The following is a 17,008-nucleotide window of genomic DNA, read 5'->3' as shown; positions in this document are numbered from 1 at the left end:
TTCAATGTTTTGCTGTACTTTGGATCAAATAAATGCAGGCTTGGTGAGCAGAAGAGACTCCTTTAAAAAAAACATTAAAAACTTACATTTCAAAAACTTTTGATTGGTAGTGTATATGCTATATTGAAGTCAGAGCACCCTCACTAATTTAAGAAGCACCCTCAGCGATCTGAATCTGGAGCTGAGGTCATTTCAGCAGGAATCCAGGCGTTCGAAGATAAACTCACACAGAATGAAACTCGAGAGTCTCCACGCCCCGCCCACTCGAGACGAGTCTCCACGCCCCGCCCACAGCACAACACAACAGAAGAACCCACCCTAAACAACAACAACACTGTCCTCCGGTAGAGAAAGAAGACGTTCAAGACACGGCCTCCCCTGACACTTTCTCTGGACACCAGAAGAGGCTTTACACGTGAGAAGATGCATTCAGGCAACCTTGAGAAAGTGGGTTCGCTGAGGAAACGGACGCTGTCTCGAGGAATGAGCGAAGACGAGTCTCTAAGGCACATTATCAGAGACGTGAGTCAGTCACATCTGCTTTGTCTGACTCGATTTCTGATCTCTGATGGTCGCGTCTGCTGGATTACATTAACATTACCTGCTAGAAAATACAAAGCCTCTATAGCTTGATAATAATAATATTACATAACGCTCGACTCGGGCTGCTCTTCGGGTTTCTCTGACTGTAGCATCAGGATGTGACAGATAATGATGAAAACACACATCTTTAATTAAACAAACCCGAACATTTACGTGATTATTAGTAACAGTTTTACTGTAACTCTTCATAGATAAGGGCGTCGTGTTATTTCAGCAGAGCACACCCTCCGATGATGATGATGCTGAATCTCGCGATGAAACAGGGTGTAAAGATGATTTTAGGATGGTTTTTCTTTCTTCAAACACAGTCGTGATACAACAATAGGATTTATCTGAGCTGTCCATGTTTATCTTCTCGATTTACTGACTTTACTGAAAGCAAATATTAAAATCTTATAGTGTCGTTCTGACCAATGTGATTGTAAAAATCCTGCTTTGCTCAGTGATTTTATTAAGAAAAACTCAAATATTGCTCGCTGACGTCATGGTCAGTTCACAATCACATGATGTTTTATTGTCAGAGATGCTTACAGCAGCTTTTTTCCCTAAATAATGCAATATTGTATAAAAGGTTAGTGATTGTGTGTGTGTTTGTGCGAGCTGTCATTGTGATTTCAGCATCTTTTACAAATCACCTACAGTCCTGAAAGTGTTACCATAAATCATGAATCAGCATTTTTATGGGGTGGTTAGGGGGATTTTTTTAAATATACAAATGTAATGGTTCTTGTTATTTAAAGCAGAGAAACCTGATGATGTCAGAATATGATGTCAGAATTGGTCTCAAAACCAGGTATTAAAAGGATTTAAGGGAATAAAGAAAAAATAATCATGAACTGCATTTTTAAAATGTTATTTTAAGAAGTTTCATGAGCTGCACTTATACTGTTAGTAGGACAGTCACAATTGTGTTAATTTATAAATAAAAGGCTGGTTTCTGACTCCGTTTAAAGGGACGGGTCACTTTTAAGACTGATTGGGTAACTTCTTTGCATAATCAATATAAATTACATGTGGAACTCTCTCTCTCTATATATACACACATAACTGTTTTTAAAAGTTCATAACAGTTTAATTGAAACACCTCTCACAGTTCACTTTTGTCGACTAGCTCAGGTTAATTCACACACTTTCACAGTATTTATAACTCCTGTGATTATGAGGAATGATTGCCTCATATGAGTATGTGTGAGGGACTTTATCTAAATGAAATGCATACAGCGATCTCACTGTTGCTCAGTGCACTTGCAGTGGTTTATATACAACAGCATTCCTGCAGCAGACAGACTGCTCTGAATCATCACGTGATGTTTAGACAGAGAGAGTGAATGTGTGTGAATTCATAGGAGAGGATCGTGAAGTTTTAAGTTCATGCACTGTAAGCAGACACAGGACATGGTTTCAAAAACAAACAATTGAAGACGATTTAAAATCTAGTCACATGACACGTGGGATTTTCTTGAACAAAAGAAATAATTATATTATTATAAAAGAATGCATTTGGAACTATTTGCCTATATTATTATATATGATGCCGTTAAAACACACTTCAAAGTCACACGTTTTACCATGTTTTAGTACAAAATTACATTGTGTGACAAATAATGTAAATGACATGGAAATGCAGTTTGTCACTTAGATTTCTTTGTTGTTGTATACTTCTAATCAATAATGTAATTGTTGCTTTTGTCCTGCAGGCAGAAGAATCGAGCAGACACCTGTCACGCAGCGATAGCAGATATGGATCATTAAAAAGAGGACAAAGACAAGAAAGCCATGTTAGTATTGTGATGATTGCAGCTTAAGCGTTTGCTTTTAGGCAGTGAATTGATAGTGAATTATAGAGCAGAACATCACTCTTCCAGTGTGCTTAGAGGAATAGTTCAGCCAGAAATTAAAATGTGCTCTTCATCAGGCCATCCGAAATCAGGATGAGTTTGTTTCTTCATCAGATTTGGAGAAATGTAGCATTGCATCAGTGTCTCAGCAATGGATGCTCTGCAGTGAATGGGTGCCGTCAGAATGAGAGTCCAAACAGCTGATAAAAACATCACAATAATCCACAGCACTCCAGTCCATCAGTTAACATCTGGAGAAGACAAAAGCTGAAACACATCCAGCATTAATACGTTTTTAACTCAAATACGAGTTCATAATCCATAATAACACTTCCTCCATTGAAAAAGTCATATAGTTTTGGATTATTATTATTATATGTGTTTTTATCAGCTGTTTGGACTCTCATTCTGACGGCACCCATTCACTGCAGAGCATCCATTGCTGAGACACTGATGCAATGCTACATTTCTACAAATCTGTTCCTTTAAGTCTCTCTTACAGAACTATATTTGCTGAACAGGATGTACTAATTAGTTTTAAGATTTTAAATATTGGTTTGTTTTGTATAGCAATGAAAATTTGTCCTTTTTTTTTTTTTAAGAGTGAAGATGATCTACTTTCTGAAAACATAGAAATGGTAAGTTTTTCACCTTTTCTACCAAATTTGATGTTTACTGCTATGAATTACATAAGCTGCTGTTTCATAAAAGTGGCAGTGACATGTGATGCATGCTAAGCTAGGCTCCAGGCAGTAAAGGTCAGTGCTACAGTATAATAAAAGAGTCCTGAAAGTGAGCTGAGACACATGAAGTCTGGAGGGTTTGAGGAGCAGGTGTGGAGGTGCTGAGGGCTGTGACTCACGTAAGGTGAGTCTGAGTGAATCATAAACAGGTGTGTCTCCAGTCTTCGTGTAGATGAGCAAATCATCGTTACACATTTCTCATGCACTGACTCATGAGCCTCTCCTCAAGAGCACATGACTGCTAAAGTGATCAAACCAGACTGAGTTTTTGTCCTGTTCTTCCTGGAGCATTGCTTTGGTTCTCATTAGGTAGATAAACAGATTATAAGAAAGAAAAACAGAAGGATATTATTGAAGGCATAACTTATGTATTTAGGCTACGGTTGTTTTAGCTGGAATGCTGATGGTGCTTAAACACTCTTGCTCGAGTCTCTTTGTAAGTTTGTCGGCATGCTAATTTGAATCCATTTTCATTTGAAAAGTCTAATAAGACTCGTTTCAATCATGAACGACACATCACCGTGCACTGAAAAAAAATTATTAATTGAATTTACAATTTTTTTTTTTAAGGTCAGTGGTTGCAATCAATTTATTTTAGCTACATTTAAATAAACAAATTTAGTTGAGTAACTTTTAACTAAATTTGTTTATTTAAATGTAGCTAAAATAAATTGTTTGCAACCACTGACCTTAAAAAAATGTATTATCATTTTTTTTCAGTGGTTATCGAATATATCAGTTGAGTTAATGGTACAATGTCTGACTCATAATGCACATAATCCTGCAGGAAAAGTCACTGATCAGTCCTTGTTATAAATAAAACACGACAAAATACGACAAAACAGGAACGCCGGGCCGAAGAAAACATAAGCCAGATCCCCGACAAAAACACACAAGAGAAGAGTCCACAGTGAGAAAACGAACACTCACAGCGAAATTCAAAACAGCATTAAAAAGATTATATCTCAGTTTGGAGTAGAAACAGAATTATATCATTAGGAAGCTGAGACGTTTTGTGCAGAGTTTGTTTTGTTCATGTCACATGTTCCTTTATTTTCTGACAATACAGCAGGGGTGTATTCCAGAAAGCAAGGTTAACTTACCATCTGCTAAACCCTGAACTCTTGGTTGATTAACCCAAACCTTGCTTACTCGAGGTATGTTGGTTTCAAAAACGCATCCGGGAGCAAGTTCATTTAGCCCAGAGCACGTTCCTGGTTAACACACACGACTTTCTCAAAAGAGCGACGAATCGACGAGTCACTATGGAAACGGATGCTAAGAAAAAGTGCGCCATACTACTTTCTGCGCCTTTCTTCTTCTTCTGTTCAGAGGACATTTGCATACTTGGTTCATATCGCCACCTAACTGGTGGTTGTGCAGTCATATTTCTTTTTTTTTCCGTTTAATCTTTAATCTTTGAGAATAAGAATTATATTGTTGGTTTGATGCTAATTATATAAGTCTTATCAGATATGTATTTGTATATAAATACATTATAGAAAATGCCGACCCATGATGTGTGAGATGATAATATAAAATGAAATAAATATATAATATAATAAATAAAAAATTACCTTGTTATAATAGCGTTTTATAATTTGTGACCCTGGAGCACAAAAGCAGGCGCTGGGGGATATTTGTAGCAATAGCCAACAATACATTGTATGGGTCACAATTATTGATTTTTCTTTTATGCCAAAGATGATTAGGATATTAAGTAAAGATCATGTTCCATGAAGATATTTTGTAAATTTCTTACCATAAATATATCAAAACTTAATTTTTGATCAGTAATATGCATTGCTAAGAACTTAATTTGGACAACTTTAAAGATGATTTTCTCAGTATTTTGATTTTTTTGCACCCTCAGATTCCAGATTTTCAAATAGTTGTATCTCAGCCAAATGTTGTCCGATCCTAACAAACCATACATCAATGGAAAGCTTATTTACTCAGAAAATCTCAATTTCAAAAACTTGACCCTTATGACTGGTTTTGTGCTCCAGGGTCACATTTATACAGATAACTCGCTGAAGTGAACTAACCCTGAAACAGAAGCTACTCCGGAGCAGGTTATGTTCAGAGAATAAGTTGCTCTGGCTACTTACATACCCTAAAAGTTACCTCCGTTTTTGGAACCTCATGCTGAGTTTATCTGCTTACTTACCCTTAAACATAACCGGGAATGTCACATAACCTGCTTTCTGGAATACCCCCCAGGTATTGTCTTATAGACCTACTGCCAATGTTAACTGATACTACCCACGAACTGATGGTCTAAAAATTAAATTCATGTTGTTAAAGCATCTACCTAATGTGACATGTTTTTGTATATTTGTAAAACCTTGATTTGTAAAGGTGAATGCATTATATGGTGATAAGAAAATATTAAGAACCTATAAATATTTTATAATTTGATATAATTTCTTACTCTATAAAAAAGGCTATTGCTATGATTAAAGAACTTGCCAGAGTTTCAAGGTCTGTGACAATAAATCTCCTAAAGATATTTGATGCATAGCCTATTGCTCATCCCTAAACGTCTCGTAAAATGAGGTGTGTGTGATGGTTTAACATGGCAGCTTCTTCATATCTGAATGGACTGCTCTTGTCCAGAATAAACTGAAATATGCTGCAGCTTTAATAGGAACTTTGGCTCATGATACTAACATTGTTTGTCTGATGAGAATGAGAGGTCAGACTGTTGTGGAGAGCATGTTTTACACACACTATCAAGTAAAACATATGTAGAAATATGTTATATCACCTTAGAAATGTCACCTTGATGTTTTAGTGATAAAAAAAATACATGGATTGTGAAAAGCACTATAAATAAATACTGGATGTAGCTTTAAATGTAAAAGTGCTCTATGCAGGATTTTTGGTTACTGTCTGTAAACACAGCATTCAAACTTAGCCCCTCCTTGTGGGCGGGCACAACACTACCAGAAGCCACGCCCCTTGTCAGCTGACAGAACGCACACAGCCAAGTATCACATGAGACAGCGGCCCAAGAGCAGGACAATTGAGTGATCAGCTGTTTGTGCATATATATATAATATACATTTTTTTTCAAATATTGTTAATCATGCATAAATGGCATTTTTTGTGTGTATATGAGCAAGCAGTTACGCTAATAATTAGATGACTGGCTGTAATTTTCTGAACGAGTGTAGCCATCTTCAGTTTAGCTTGCTAATAAACCAGAAAATACAGCCAGTGTCTCTGTGGACACCAACACACTTCTGCTGGATCATGTATTGATGTGATGTATCCATGATTGAGAGGGATTATTTTTGTACGAGTCTATACTTTGTTTTTGGGAAAATCCTGTATAGTGCACCTTTAACAAATGAAAATAGTAAATTAAACTGTTGTAGGATTGATAGATATTTGTCAATAAAATAGAAAGGTGCAATAACCAGACTCTCTTTTCAAGGTGAAGGAATAATGTGGCATTGAGTATGACGGGGCGGCGCAGCCTCAGTCCATTTCAGTAATATTGCTTGCCATGTTAACTTGGAAGTCAAAATGAGAACTGATGCAGATAACCGTTGCTCAATATTGCATGGTCGTAACATGCAGTTTTGGTGAAACAGGGTCCGAAATGTTTTGTGATCGGATCAGTGAAACCATTGTACCAAAATACACACCAGTTATGTTTAAAATCCCAGCTGCCCTGTTCTTTCATTTGCCTCCTCTCCTGTTTGCTCATAAGCTGCTTGTCATGGCCATTTGACTGAATGTGTATACGACACTTGGCCTCTTGTGAAAGTGACAGCATAACATGACTCAAAGAATGACGAAATTCACAAGCGGTCACAGAAGACACTCTTGACGCTGGTTTTAATAGCAGACAGAGCGGTCGATGGAGATCCTCCTCAGACACCCTTAATATGCTGAAGCCTTCAGAGAGTCAAACTCGTGTCTTTTCTGACCTACAGGACTCTAAAGAAAGTCAGATCTGGACCAATTTGTTCTTTTAGCTGTTTAAAAGAATGGGTCTTTTAACGGACGGACGGACGGACAGACAGATAGATATTCAGACAGACAGACAGACAGACAGACAGATAGATAGATAGACAGATAGACAGACAGACAGACAGATAGATAGATAGATGTCGATAAAATGTCTCTAGCATGTTTTATGTTGCTAACATTTTTATGGCATGATTAGCATGTTTTTAGCACACTGTTAGCATGTTGATAGCATGTTTCTAGCATGATTAGCCTGTTGTTAGCATGTCTCTAGCATGATTAGCATGCTGTTAGCATGTTTTAGCATGATCAGCATGTTACTACTATGTGGCTATCAGGATTAGCATGTTGCTAGCATATTTCTAATGTGATTAGCTTGTTGTTAAAATATCCTGACTCTACCTTACAAACTCTCCTTTATGAAAATGAACCATGGTTTTATGAAAGTAAAAGCAGCCATGTTTTTTTTGGCGTATTGATTACATTTGTATAACCACAGTTTTACCTCAAATACCATGGTTAAACTATGGTTAGTGCTGCAAAACCATGATTACTTTGTGGTTACCATGGTTTTTTGGTTTTATTTGTAATAGAACCATGGTTAATTTTCGTAAGGGCTGAGACGTTCTGAGCATCTCTGCTGCCAGTGCTTGTTTTGAGGGTGTTTTGTTCCCCTGTGCAGATGGAGCTGAGAGCGAGCTACGAGGGTTGTCTGCAGGAGGTGCGGACCCTGGAGCTGCAGCAGGAGGCTCTTCTGTTCCAGGTGGACTGTCTTCAGGACACCCTCGAGGGCACAGAGGAGATGCTCGCTGAGACCCAGAGAGACAATCACAATCTCACAATGGTACTGTAGAGATGTGTGAGACCGATGTAAACGATAGAGGTCTGTTTCAGACCTAAGCGGGAAAACTTTTGTAAAAGATTACTTTTGACTGAGTAATGGAATCATTGCATGGACTTCACGTCCTTCTGTTTGACTCACTGTGATTTTGACCGCAGGAGCTGGAGCGAGAACGAGAGATGAGGAGGAAGTCGGAGGACATGCTTGCCTCATTAAAGCGGGAGCTGGAGAGGTTAAGAGAGGTGAGGAAAGACTAAGCTTGCGTAATCACATTTAGAAACGAACAGAAACTATAGCGTAAAGCCAAAGGAGAGACAGGCTTTCTGTGTGCTTACGTAACCGTATTTGGAGAACCTTGCCATTTATCATAAAACATGTTGAAAATGTGCCTGGACATGTTCTGGTGTATGAAAGAGGCTTGAGCTTCTGGAGGATGTGTTTTTACGAGTGCTCAGTTGTAAGTAAGGGATAATGAAGTCAGTTTAAACCCCAACGAAGGTGATAAATGTGGAGTGGAAGGGTCTTGGATCAACCTAAAAGGTTTATTTTTTTCCAAATAAACAAATAAATGGACATGAGATGTACAGTACTTGCAAAAGTCTTGGAGACGTTGTTCTCCACAGTTCTTCTGGATTGAGTCTGTCTCAGTTTGTTCTGTTTCTTCATGTGACTCCAGACAGACTGATGATGATCAGATCAGATCAGATCTCTGTGTGCAGCACAAAAATCTCACTGGATTATTACAATTAATGGTAAAATGAATGTTTGGAAATGTAAACTGATATTTCCTACTGACACACTACAGCAAAAGATGGAAATAACTTAAAACCATTTTTAGCTGCTGAAAATACTAGTGTTCTAAGGCTTTTGCACAGTACTGTAGATTTCAGTTGCAATTATTCTATTATGTGAGCAAAATAAAGTGTAGAGTGATACGCTAGAAAGTACTGTATTGTCTCCTACACCCACAAGAGGGCACAGTGAGCAAATATAAACCAAATAAAGTGGCCCACTTTTATTTAAAACAGTGAAATGACATGACTTTGTTCAAAGTGCATGATGTTTTAAACAGATAAGTGGAGGTGCATCAGTAATATGAGAAGACAAGCGCTTTAACAGACAGTGTAATGCATAATGTTGACACAGAACAGCAGACTGTCATTCTGAAAGCAGGTTAGCAGGTTAACTGTTAACCCCACTAGTCAAACAGACTGTGCAGTGCAAACAGTGCACTGTGAAATAATGTTGTGTAGCTGGGTACAGCTAAATGCTTAGCAACAGACTACCAATCGTGTGCCTCAAATAAGTTTACACAATGTGCAAAATGCAAGATTTAATGTTAAATATTTTCCAAAGGTTAGAACTCAGGGTCTGCACTCAGTCACACACACCTTTGTGCTATTCCTGTTATACAGTATTTTAGAGTAAAGGATGCAACAATACAGTTAGCCCACGGTTCAATAAATACCTCAGTTTTTAACCACGGTTTTCAGTTTGGTTCTGATGGCTTGGCACATCAGAGTATTTTGTGCGATCTGTGATTTAAAATTCTATTTAAAAAAAACTAATCAGTTCACTTCAATTAAAACTTATAGTAAACTTCTGTACACTGTAGAAAAACATGGATTATCATATGTCATATCATATTATCAATTTTCTTTTGAGAGAAGTATTATTTTTATGGACTTGCCATTATTTAGTGCTATAAACACATGTAATGTCTGTTTCATTCATACTGGAAGCCGGAGGGCGCACTTGTGCAGAAAATCCACATATGCATCACAGAAGTACTAGAACTGATGACGCTCCAGGAAATCCCTTATATGGAAAAAGGCATTGCTGTAGCTGAACAAAAAGAATATAGAAACGCTTAAACTGATCAAACATAAAGACAATAAACACTCGACTGCAACAATGTATAGTTTATCAGTGTTCTTAAAACTTCCTCTGGTATTTTAATAATAAGTAGGATTTATGATCCATTGCTAATTGACATAGCCTTTATTACAGTGTAGGATATATGTCTGTGTCATTCTGTGATAAGAAGCCACATCAGATCACAAAAGTTAGTTTTTTCAACACTTGACTGTTGTTGTGGTATAAAAACATGTTATAATGTTTTCTTTTGTTGGACAGCAGGTTTAGAAACCCGTGTCATTTTAAGTCATCTCAAGGGAAGATGTTTGGCGTGTGTTGCTTTGTCAAATGCTCATTATAGCGGGGAGGCGTTTCCTCATCTCAGCACGCAGACTCACGGACAAACAAACAGCCGGTTTGGAGAGAAATAAAATGCATGGAAATTATTTAAACGCAATACTGGAAAAAATAATGCTCTAATTGGTCGAACTCTTCATCTTTTTCTGTTGCTTGATTTGAGTACTGAGTGTGGACAGAGGCGTCACCAGGTTTGTGCGTAGTTTAAAGTGACAAATCGTGACAAACCAGCGTACTTTGAGGTCAAAATGCGTATCCGCTACGCAAAATGCATACAGGTTGACAGGTCTGAGAATATAGTTAAAATTCCCCAATTAAAAAAGAAAATTCCTCAACGCATCTACTTAAGCAAACATTAGCTATGTTTCCATCCACCTATTTTTATGCGCATTTTGGACTATCGCATTATAAAAAAAAACGCTGGATGAAAATGCGGAGATGTGCATAAATTCTAAAAATGCGCATAAAAAAACTTATGCACACATTTGAGTAGGATAAACTTTTTATCCGGTAAGAAAAAATGCGCATCAACTACGATGGAAATACATTTACCGAATAAATTCCTCCATGCGCATCGAAAAAGTAATGTGACTTTGCACTATGAGACGAGATAACTTGAGTAGCCGCGAACCGATCTCGTTCACAGCATCTATATGTTGTTATGGTTGTTCTGAAATGCCTGAGCAAAGTCTGTCGTCAAAGTATTTCTGTATAATTGTCTTACACGACTGCATTCACAAACAGCTGGCATCTACCTCCGAAAGCATTGACAGCATTTATTGTGTTTCGTCTGCTCGCGCTGAGGCGCAAGTAATTTATCATATATGAAAATTAATATATTCAGTGGCTTCTCCTAGTTTTCTCCTAGTGATATTTAGTGCCAGTTTACCAGGAAGTGACGATTTTGTTCTCTTTGACTCGTTGGATGGAAACGGTGCTTTATTCGCAAATGCTTTATGCGATATTCCAGTTTTGTGCATAAGTTTAATTCGAATCTTTGGATGGAAACATTTCAAATAAGTTAAAACTATAATTTCGCCAAGACCAAATTCTACGAAACAGAAACAGATTAATTCATTGCTTAGAGTCTGTTAGTTCACTTCACGAGTCTTGGGGTCACGTCACATCCTTATAGGTTAAAGCTATTTATTCCTACCTTTATAGTCCACCAAAAAAAGTCCACTTTTCAAGTGAACAATGCAGCAGTGCCGCATCTAATGAACTGAACTAACAAAAACACACTGTGTCAGCTGCGTCGTCATCACATCCAGCTCCTCGTGACACGCCTAAAATTCAAATGCAGAGGTTTTTGCATTTACATCTGCAATTTCTTTTTAATTCAGTGACTTGCGTAATTCAGATTTTAATTTGACAGCTCTAATAATAACCGGCTGTTCTGAATCCTGTGAAGTGATCAGCACATATAAAAAAATTACCGTGAATTTAACCGTAAAAGACTGTAAAAAATGCTACAATAAAAACCTGTTAAACAGTAAATTCCCCTACTATATACGGTGAAAAACTGTATTGGACATTACATGTAGTTTTACGGTAGTATACCGTTTTTGGAAGTGAAAAAGATTGACCGTAAATTGACATTCCCAGAATTCCCTGCGTTACATTTCAAATTTGATGTTTTTTTGTTGTTGAAATAACTATGTTTCTTCTTAATTTTTTCTTATCAGTTGTGTACATTAGGGTTGTATGTTACATCTAATGTTGTTCAATTAATGTTTATTGCATTATTTAGTTTCATGTGTGTTACCATGATGGTGTTTAGTGTTTGCGTGAATGACACTGTGCACCTTCTATATAATGTTAATATTTAAAAGCTGCTTGTGATAGGCCTTGGTTCATCATCTCATCACCACCTGCTTTTGGTGCGCAGTGTATTACAAAGGTACAAAACGGATTTCAGTACTTCAGTGGGTTGGTTATTAACATTATATCAGTTAATGAAATTACGGTATTTAACTGTAAATTTAAGTTACAACCGTAAAACCTAAAACGCTGCTACCCTAATTTTTACGGTAAACTTCTGGCAACGACAGCTGCTGGTTTTTTACCGTAAAATTTACGGAATTGTTTTGACCGTGTACAGTTGAAAACGAGCACACGAACAGCATGTTTGACAAGTCACTGTTGATTTCTAGGTGTCAAGATTGTTTTGTGTTCCTCTGCAGGAAAGAAGCAGCGAGCCGCTTCAGTCGAGGCCGGCGGGGCCCGTCTGGTTCCAGGCCACTCCGGAGGGGACGTCAGTGGACCGAGACGAACAGACGCTCGCACACAGCGAAGGCACCTCCGTGGATCTGAACGTGAGCCAGCTGTTACAGCTGAAGAAAGCGGTCAGCCAGACACTGAGTCCATCAGTGTTTCACAGTCAGAAGCCTGGTGCTCAGGGTGGAGATGATAACGACGAAAGCAGCGGCTATGAAGACGCTCCGTCCGAGTTCTCGCCGAGTCCGTCCACTCCAGACACGCAGCCGGATGGAGCTCTGCAGGACAGCGAGGCTGAAGAGGGAGGAGGTGGCATGAGTGACTCCGAGTCCGGCCTCTCTAAAAGTTCCGATTCTTGTGCTCTCTCTTAAATTATTCTAGTGTTGTAAAACGATTAATCGCGATTAATCGCATCCAAAATAAAAGTTTTTGTTTACATAATATATATGTGTGTATTGTGTATATATATATATATATATATATTATTTATATTCTAATACACACATATGCATGTATTACATGTATTTACATGTATACATTTATATTCATATCATTTATATTATATAAATATATTTAATAAACATAACATATTTTTCTGAAATATATACATGCATGTGTGTATTTATATATGCATAATAAATATACACAGCACACACACACACACACACACTTATTATGTAAAGTAAACTTTATTTACTTTATAAAATTGTATTTCCCGATTAATCGTTTGACAGCAGAAAATTATTCATAAAAGTGCTGATGAACCTAGATTCATTCACTTGATCCAAGTTACCTTTACTTAAACAGCCTTTGCACAAACGTTAGAATGAAGACTACTTAGTTATACTCATCAGTCAAAGTTATTTAGGAAAAGAAGGAATCTGCACTTTGTTTGTGCTGGACTTTTTAGGCACACGAGACACTTCACAAAAACATTGCTTTAGGGTATCTTTTTCATTAGTGTGCCAGCAGGAAATATCTTTTCCTGCATTTTACATAAATTTTACATTTCCAAATATTCCTTCTGCAAATAATAATAATCTAATGGGATTTTTGTATGAACAAGGAGATTCCTGGAACAGTTTGTCTGCAAACTCCCTTAAAACTCTGCAGTACCTTGCAGTACGTAGGAAAAAGCTGTTTAAGGTGGTGAACCTAATATTAATATTGATTTAATCTACTTAAGTTAAAGCAGCTGCATGTAGTTTTGTGTGTTTTTGCGACTTTGGAGCTCCCCACAGTTAATGCCGAGTTCACACTGCACGATTTTAGCCCGATTTTTCACTCGCCGACAGGTTTTGTGAAATCGCAGACAGATGCCCGAAATCGGAGGCAAATCGGTGCTCGTTCACGCGAGTGGCAATCACACCATGTGAATTATCGAAGACGCGATCTGAGGGAATCGCTGACGCCCGTGAAATATTTGGCATGCTAAATATCTGGAGCTGTCGGCGATTCACAATCACGCTGTGTGCAATGATTTCTGACTGAAAAACAGATCAGCGATGACCTACAGCCAATGAAAGACCAAGATACAGGGCAGCGGGAAGTTCGGGGAGGAGTTATATACGTTATATGTAATGTAGTTTGCGGACCAGTGTTGCCAAATCTGCGATTGCCGCCGGTTGTTTTTTATGTCAGCAGGTTGAAGCGACCCCAATAACGTGATATTTAGGCCCTGGAATGTGAATTGTACCAGGAGAACCCCGCCAAAAAAATTTGTATTTTACCCCCCGAACGCGATTTTTACTGGGGGACCCCCTCGAAAGCAATTGGGTTATTTTCAGGCTAGTTTTGAGTAGTAATTGGGCGGGTTTTGTAGCGAAAACCTGGCAACCCTGCACCAGACAGAGCTGTCGGCGATTCTTCCTATTGTGAAGTCATGCAGTGTGTAACCTCCTGTCGTCGTTCCATCGTGCAGTGTGAACACAGCAGCAACTGAATGCTACCCCAGATAGTCGTTCAGTGTGAAACCAACGGCGATCCGACGAGTTTGAAAATCGTGCAGTGTGAACACAGCAGCAACTGAATGCTACCCCAGATAGTCGTTCAGTGTGAAACCAACGGCGATCCGACGAGTTTGAAAATCGTGCAGTGTGAACTCGGCATAAGTGAGTGAAATCCACTGTCGTTATTACAGTGATACAGTAGCTGTACACGTGCATTTGTTGCCGTTTTGTTTGTGGGATTTCGTACCCGCTCACCAAACTCACACACTCCCAGAACAGACGTTTGCGAAAGAAACAGAAGCCATTCGCCTGATTATAAATCGGTGTACCAACAGACTGATTTCGAAACTGATATTTCAAGGTATAAGTACACAAGTGCTAAGAAGACAACACAGTTTGCCTGTGGATTTAGGTTTTAGTCTCTTCTTGGTGAGATCTGCCGTCGGTCGCATAAAAGGTTTCGTCTTACAAGTTAGTCATCTAATTTTTTCTTTACGACTGGTCATATTTATTTTTTTATTCGGTTTCGTAGTTTATGCAACTGGCCCCTGATCAGTGTGTGGCTCAAACCATCTGTTCATCATATGGACTCTTGTTCATATGAAAAAAAATTAATAAATACTTGTACTAGTTGATTTTAATACTTTACAGAGTTATTATGTGCAAGAAAGGGATGTTTTTGTTGAAGTTGTATTTTTTATATTGATGTTTTAAAAAAAAAATGTACATTCAGTAACACGATTAGATTTATAAATCTTATGCTTTAGATTCTTAATTTTGTAGAAGTGCTCAAAGCTTTTATGAGACAAATTCTAAACCAGAAAAATTCTTATTATGGCAAAGGTTTTAAAACATTTTTCTAATTAAAAAAAATATGACGATCAGTTGTGCTGTTAAGATCGCAATGATGAATCATAAAGTTTTTTTTTTGTAGTTTTTCCCCACGAGATCGTGTTTCTCAGGGAATTTCTAAAACTTACTCATTCCTTACTAATAATGTAACTATGTATCCTAAAGCGCTGGTTCTGACTTCCAGACAATCCAACACAAGATGTCTTTACTACTAAGATAAGTAGTTTTTATATTTGAACTCATTCGCCTATGAAATGCATGATTCATTGAAATGCTGGAGCTGGTAAAAGAAGACAGTGGGGTTCATTAAAAAATAAAATAAAATCTGATTTGTGAAATGGGCCCAATGTTTGCTTGTGTGTTTTTTTTTAAATAAACATCTTATGCTCAAAATGGATGTCATTTTTAATTGTTTATAATGGTAACACCTGTGTGTTCAACTGAATAATGCAATTAGTTGAGAAGCTTTATGGCAACATATAATACTAACTTATGAATCTGATGAACTAGGGTGTGCTGTTCCCATGATGCTCTATTTTTATCCAAAATGTTTAAAGCATTGTATCAATATCAAACTTGGCATTAGCATGTCATAGCCCAATAAAATATGGTATTGCGTGTTTTCCACACGTGTAGCTGTATGTCTTTGTGTGCTCTTTCAGTCACAGGCGTGTTGATGAGCAGTGTGTACAGGTGCATCTCAATAAATTTGAATGTGGAAACCTTTGCAGGTGTTTTGAGTTGATTAGCTGATTGGCATGTCACCATATTCTAATTTGTTGAGATAGTGAATTGGTGGGTTTTTGTTAAATGTGAGCCAAAATCATCACAATTAAAAGAACCAAAGACTTAAACTACTTCAGTCTGTGTGCATTGAATTTATTTAATACACGAGTTTCACAATTTTAGTTGAATTACTGAAATAAATGAACTTTTCCACGACATTCTAATTTATTGAGATGCACCTGTAAGTACAGCAGCAGGTTGTGTTGATGTATCGGGTGATTGTGTTCTTACACCCACACTTCTACTGCACACACCCTATTTCTACAGGCCCAGTCGTACTTCAGAGATTTTTATTCAGTTATGATATCTGTTTTTATTCTTGTTTTGTCATTCCAACATTGCAAGTTTAGTTTCAGTTCTCTCTTTAATTGTTGTTTCAGTTTTTTCTTAAGTTTAACTGTAGTTTTCCCTATATTTTTAGCTTTAGTTGTAAGGATGCCAAAATTAACATTATTAATCTCGGCATGATCTGATTGGCTCTTTGATGTAATCTGCACCCAATGAGCTGCATGCTTCCTCTGGCTCCAGCATTTGAATGCCTTGCCTTATGTTGGCTGTAAGCTGGTCTCACTGTGTTTATTTTCCTCAACTGTAACTTGTCAGGATGACCTCTGTAATGTATTGCATTAGGGAGGGATGGGCAAGATGAAGCCTTACTAAGATTTGAGGCTTTATCCTGGGAGGTGCTGGCTAATGATTTGAATCTTTGATACACTGCCAGTTGACGTCATTTTGTGGTGGACATTAAAATGTAATGACCACAGAAGCGCTGGCAGAACGGTGCATCACCTCATCAACACACGAAATGTTCCATTTTGATCCTCTGTTCATGTTTTTTTTAAGCTACATAAGTGTATATAATGTTTGTAAATCAATATGCGAAATAAAATATTTTGATTGTTTCAAACTGTTATCAGTGATCTTAAAGGAATAGTTTACTCAAAAATGAAAATCAGCTGAACATGCTCAGCCTCAGGCCGTCCC

The 17,008-nt window shown here is 37.6% G+C and overlaps 1 protein-coding gene across 1 annotated transcript; it reads left to right on the top strand.

The window, feature by feature from the left end:
* Positions 1-312: 312 nt before the first annotated feature.
* LOC107684008 (leucine-rich repeat flightless-interacting protein 2) lies at positions 313-12,868 on the top strand. Its single transcript, XM_016480131.1, has 6 exons — positions 313-522; positions 2,301-2,381; positions 3,044-3,079; positions 7,848-8,009; positions 8,165-8,248; positions 12,404-12,868. The coding sequence occupies exons 1-6, from the start codon at positions 424-426 to the stop codon at positions 12,806-12,808; spliced, it is 867 nt and encodes a 288-aa protein (XP_016335617.1). The 5' UTR covers positions 313-423; the 3' UTR covers positions 12,809-12,868.
* The last annotated feature ends 4,140 nt before the right edge of the window (positions 12,869-17,008 follow it).

Source organism: Sinocyclocheilus anshuiensis, unplaced genomic scaffold (assembly GCF_001515605.1).
Source record: "Sinocyclocheilus anshuiensis isolate Anshui unplaced genomic scaffold, SAMN03320099.WGS_v1.1 scaffold169, whole genome shotgun sequence".
Lineage (NCBI taxonomy): Eukaryota > Metazoa > Chordata > Actinopteri > Cypriniformes > Cyprinidae > Sinocyclocheilus > Sinocyclocheilus anshuiensis.
This window is presented reverse-complemented; position numbering and strand designations above follow the sequence as displayed.

What these genes read in the sequence shown, in the direction of transcription:
- LOC107684008 (XM_016480131.1), top strand. Translation starts at nt 424, where the DNA reads ATGCATTCAGGCAACCTTGAGAAAGTGGGTTCGCTGAGGAAACGGACG. An exon ending in ACAATCACAATCTCACAATG is followed by an intron (nt 8,010 to 8,164) that starts GTACTGTAGAGA and finishes TTTTGACCGCAG; the next exon opens with GAGCTGGAGCGAGAACGAGA. An exon ending in AGCTGGAGAGGTTAAGAGAG is followed by an intron (nt 8,249 to 12,403) that starts GTGAGGAAAGAC and finishes GTTCCTCTGCAG; the next exon opens with GAAAGAAGCAGCGAGCCGCT.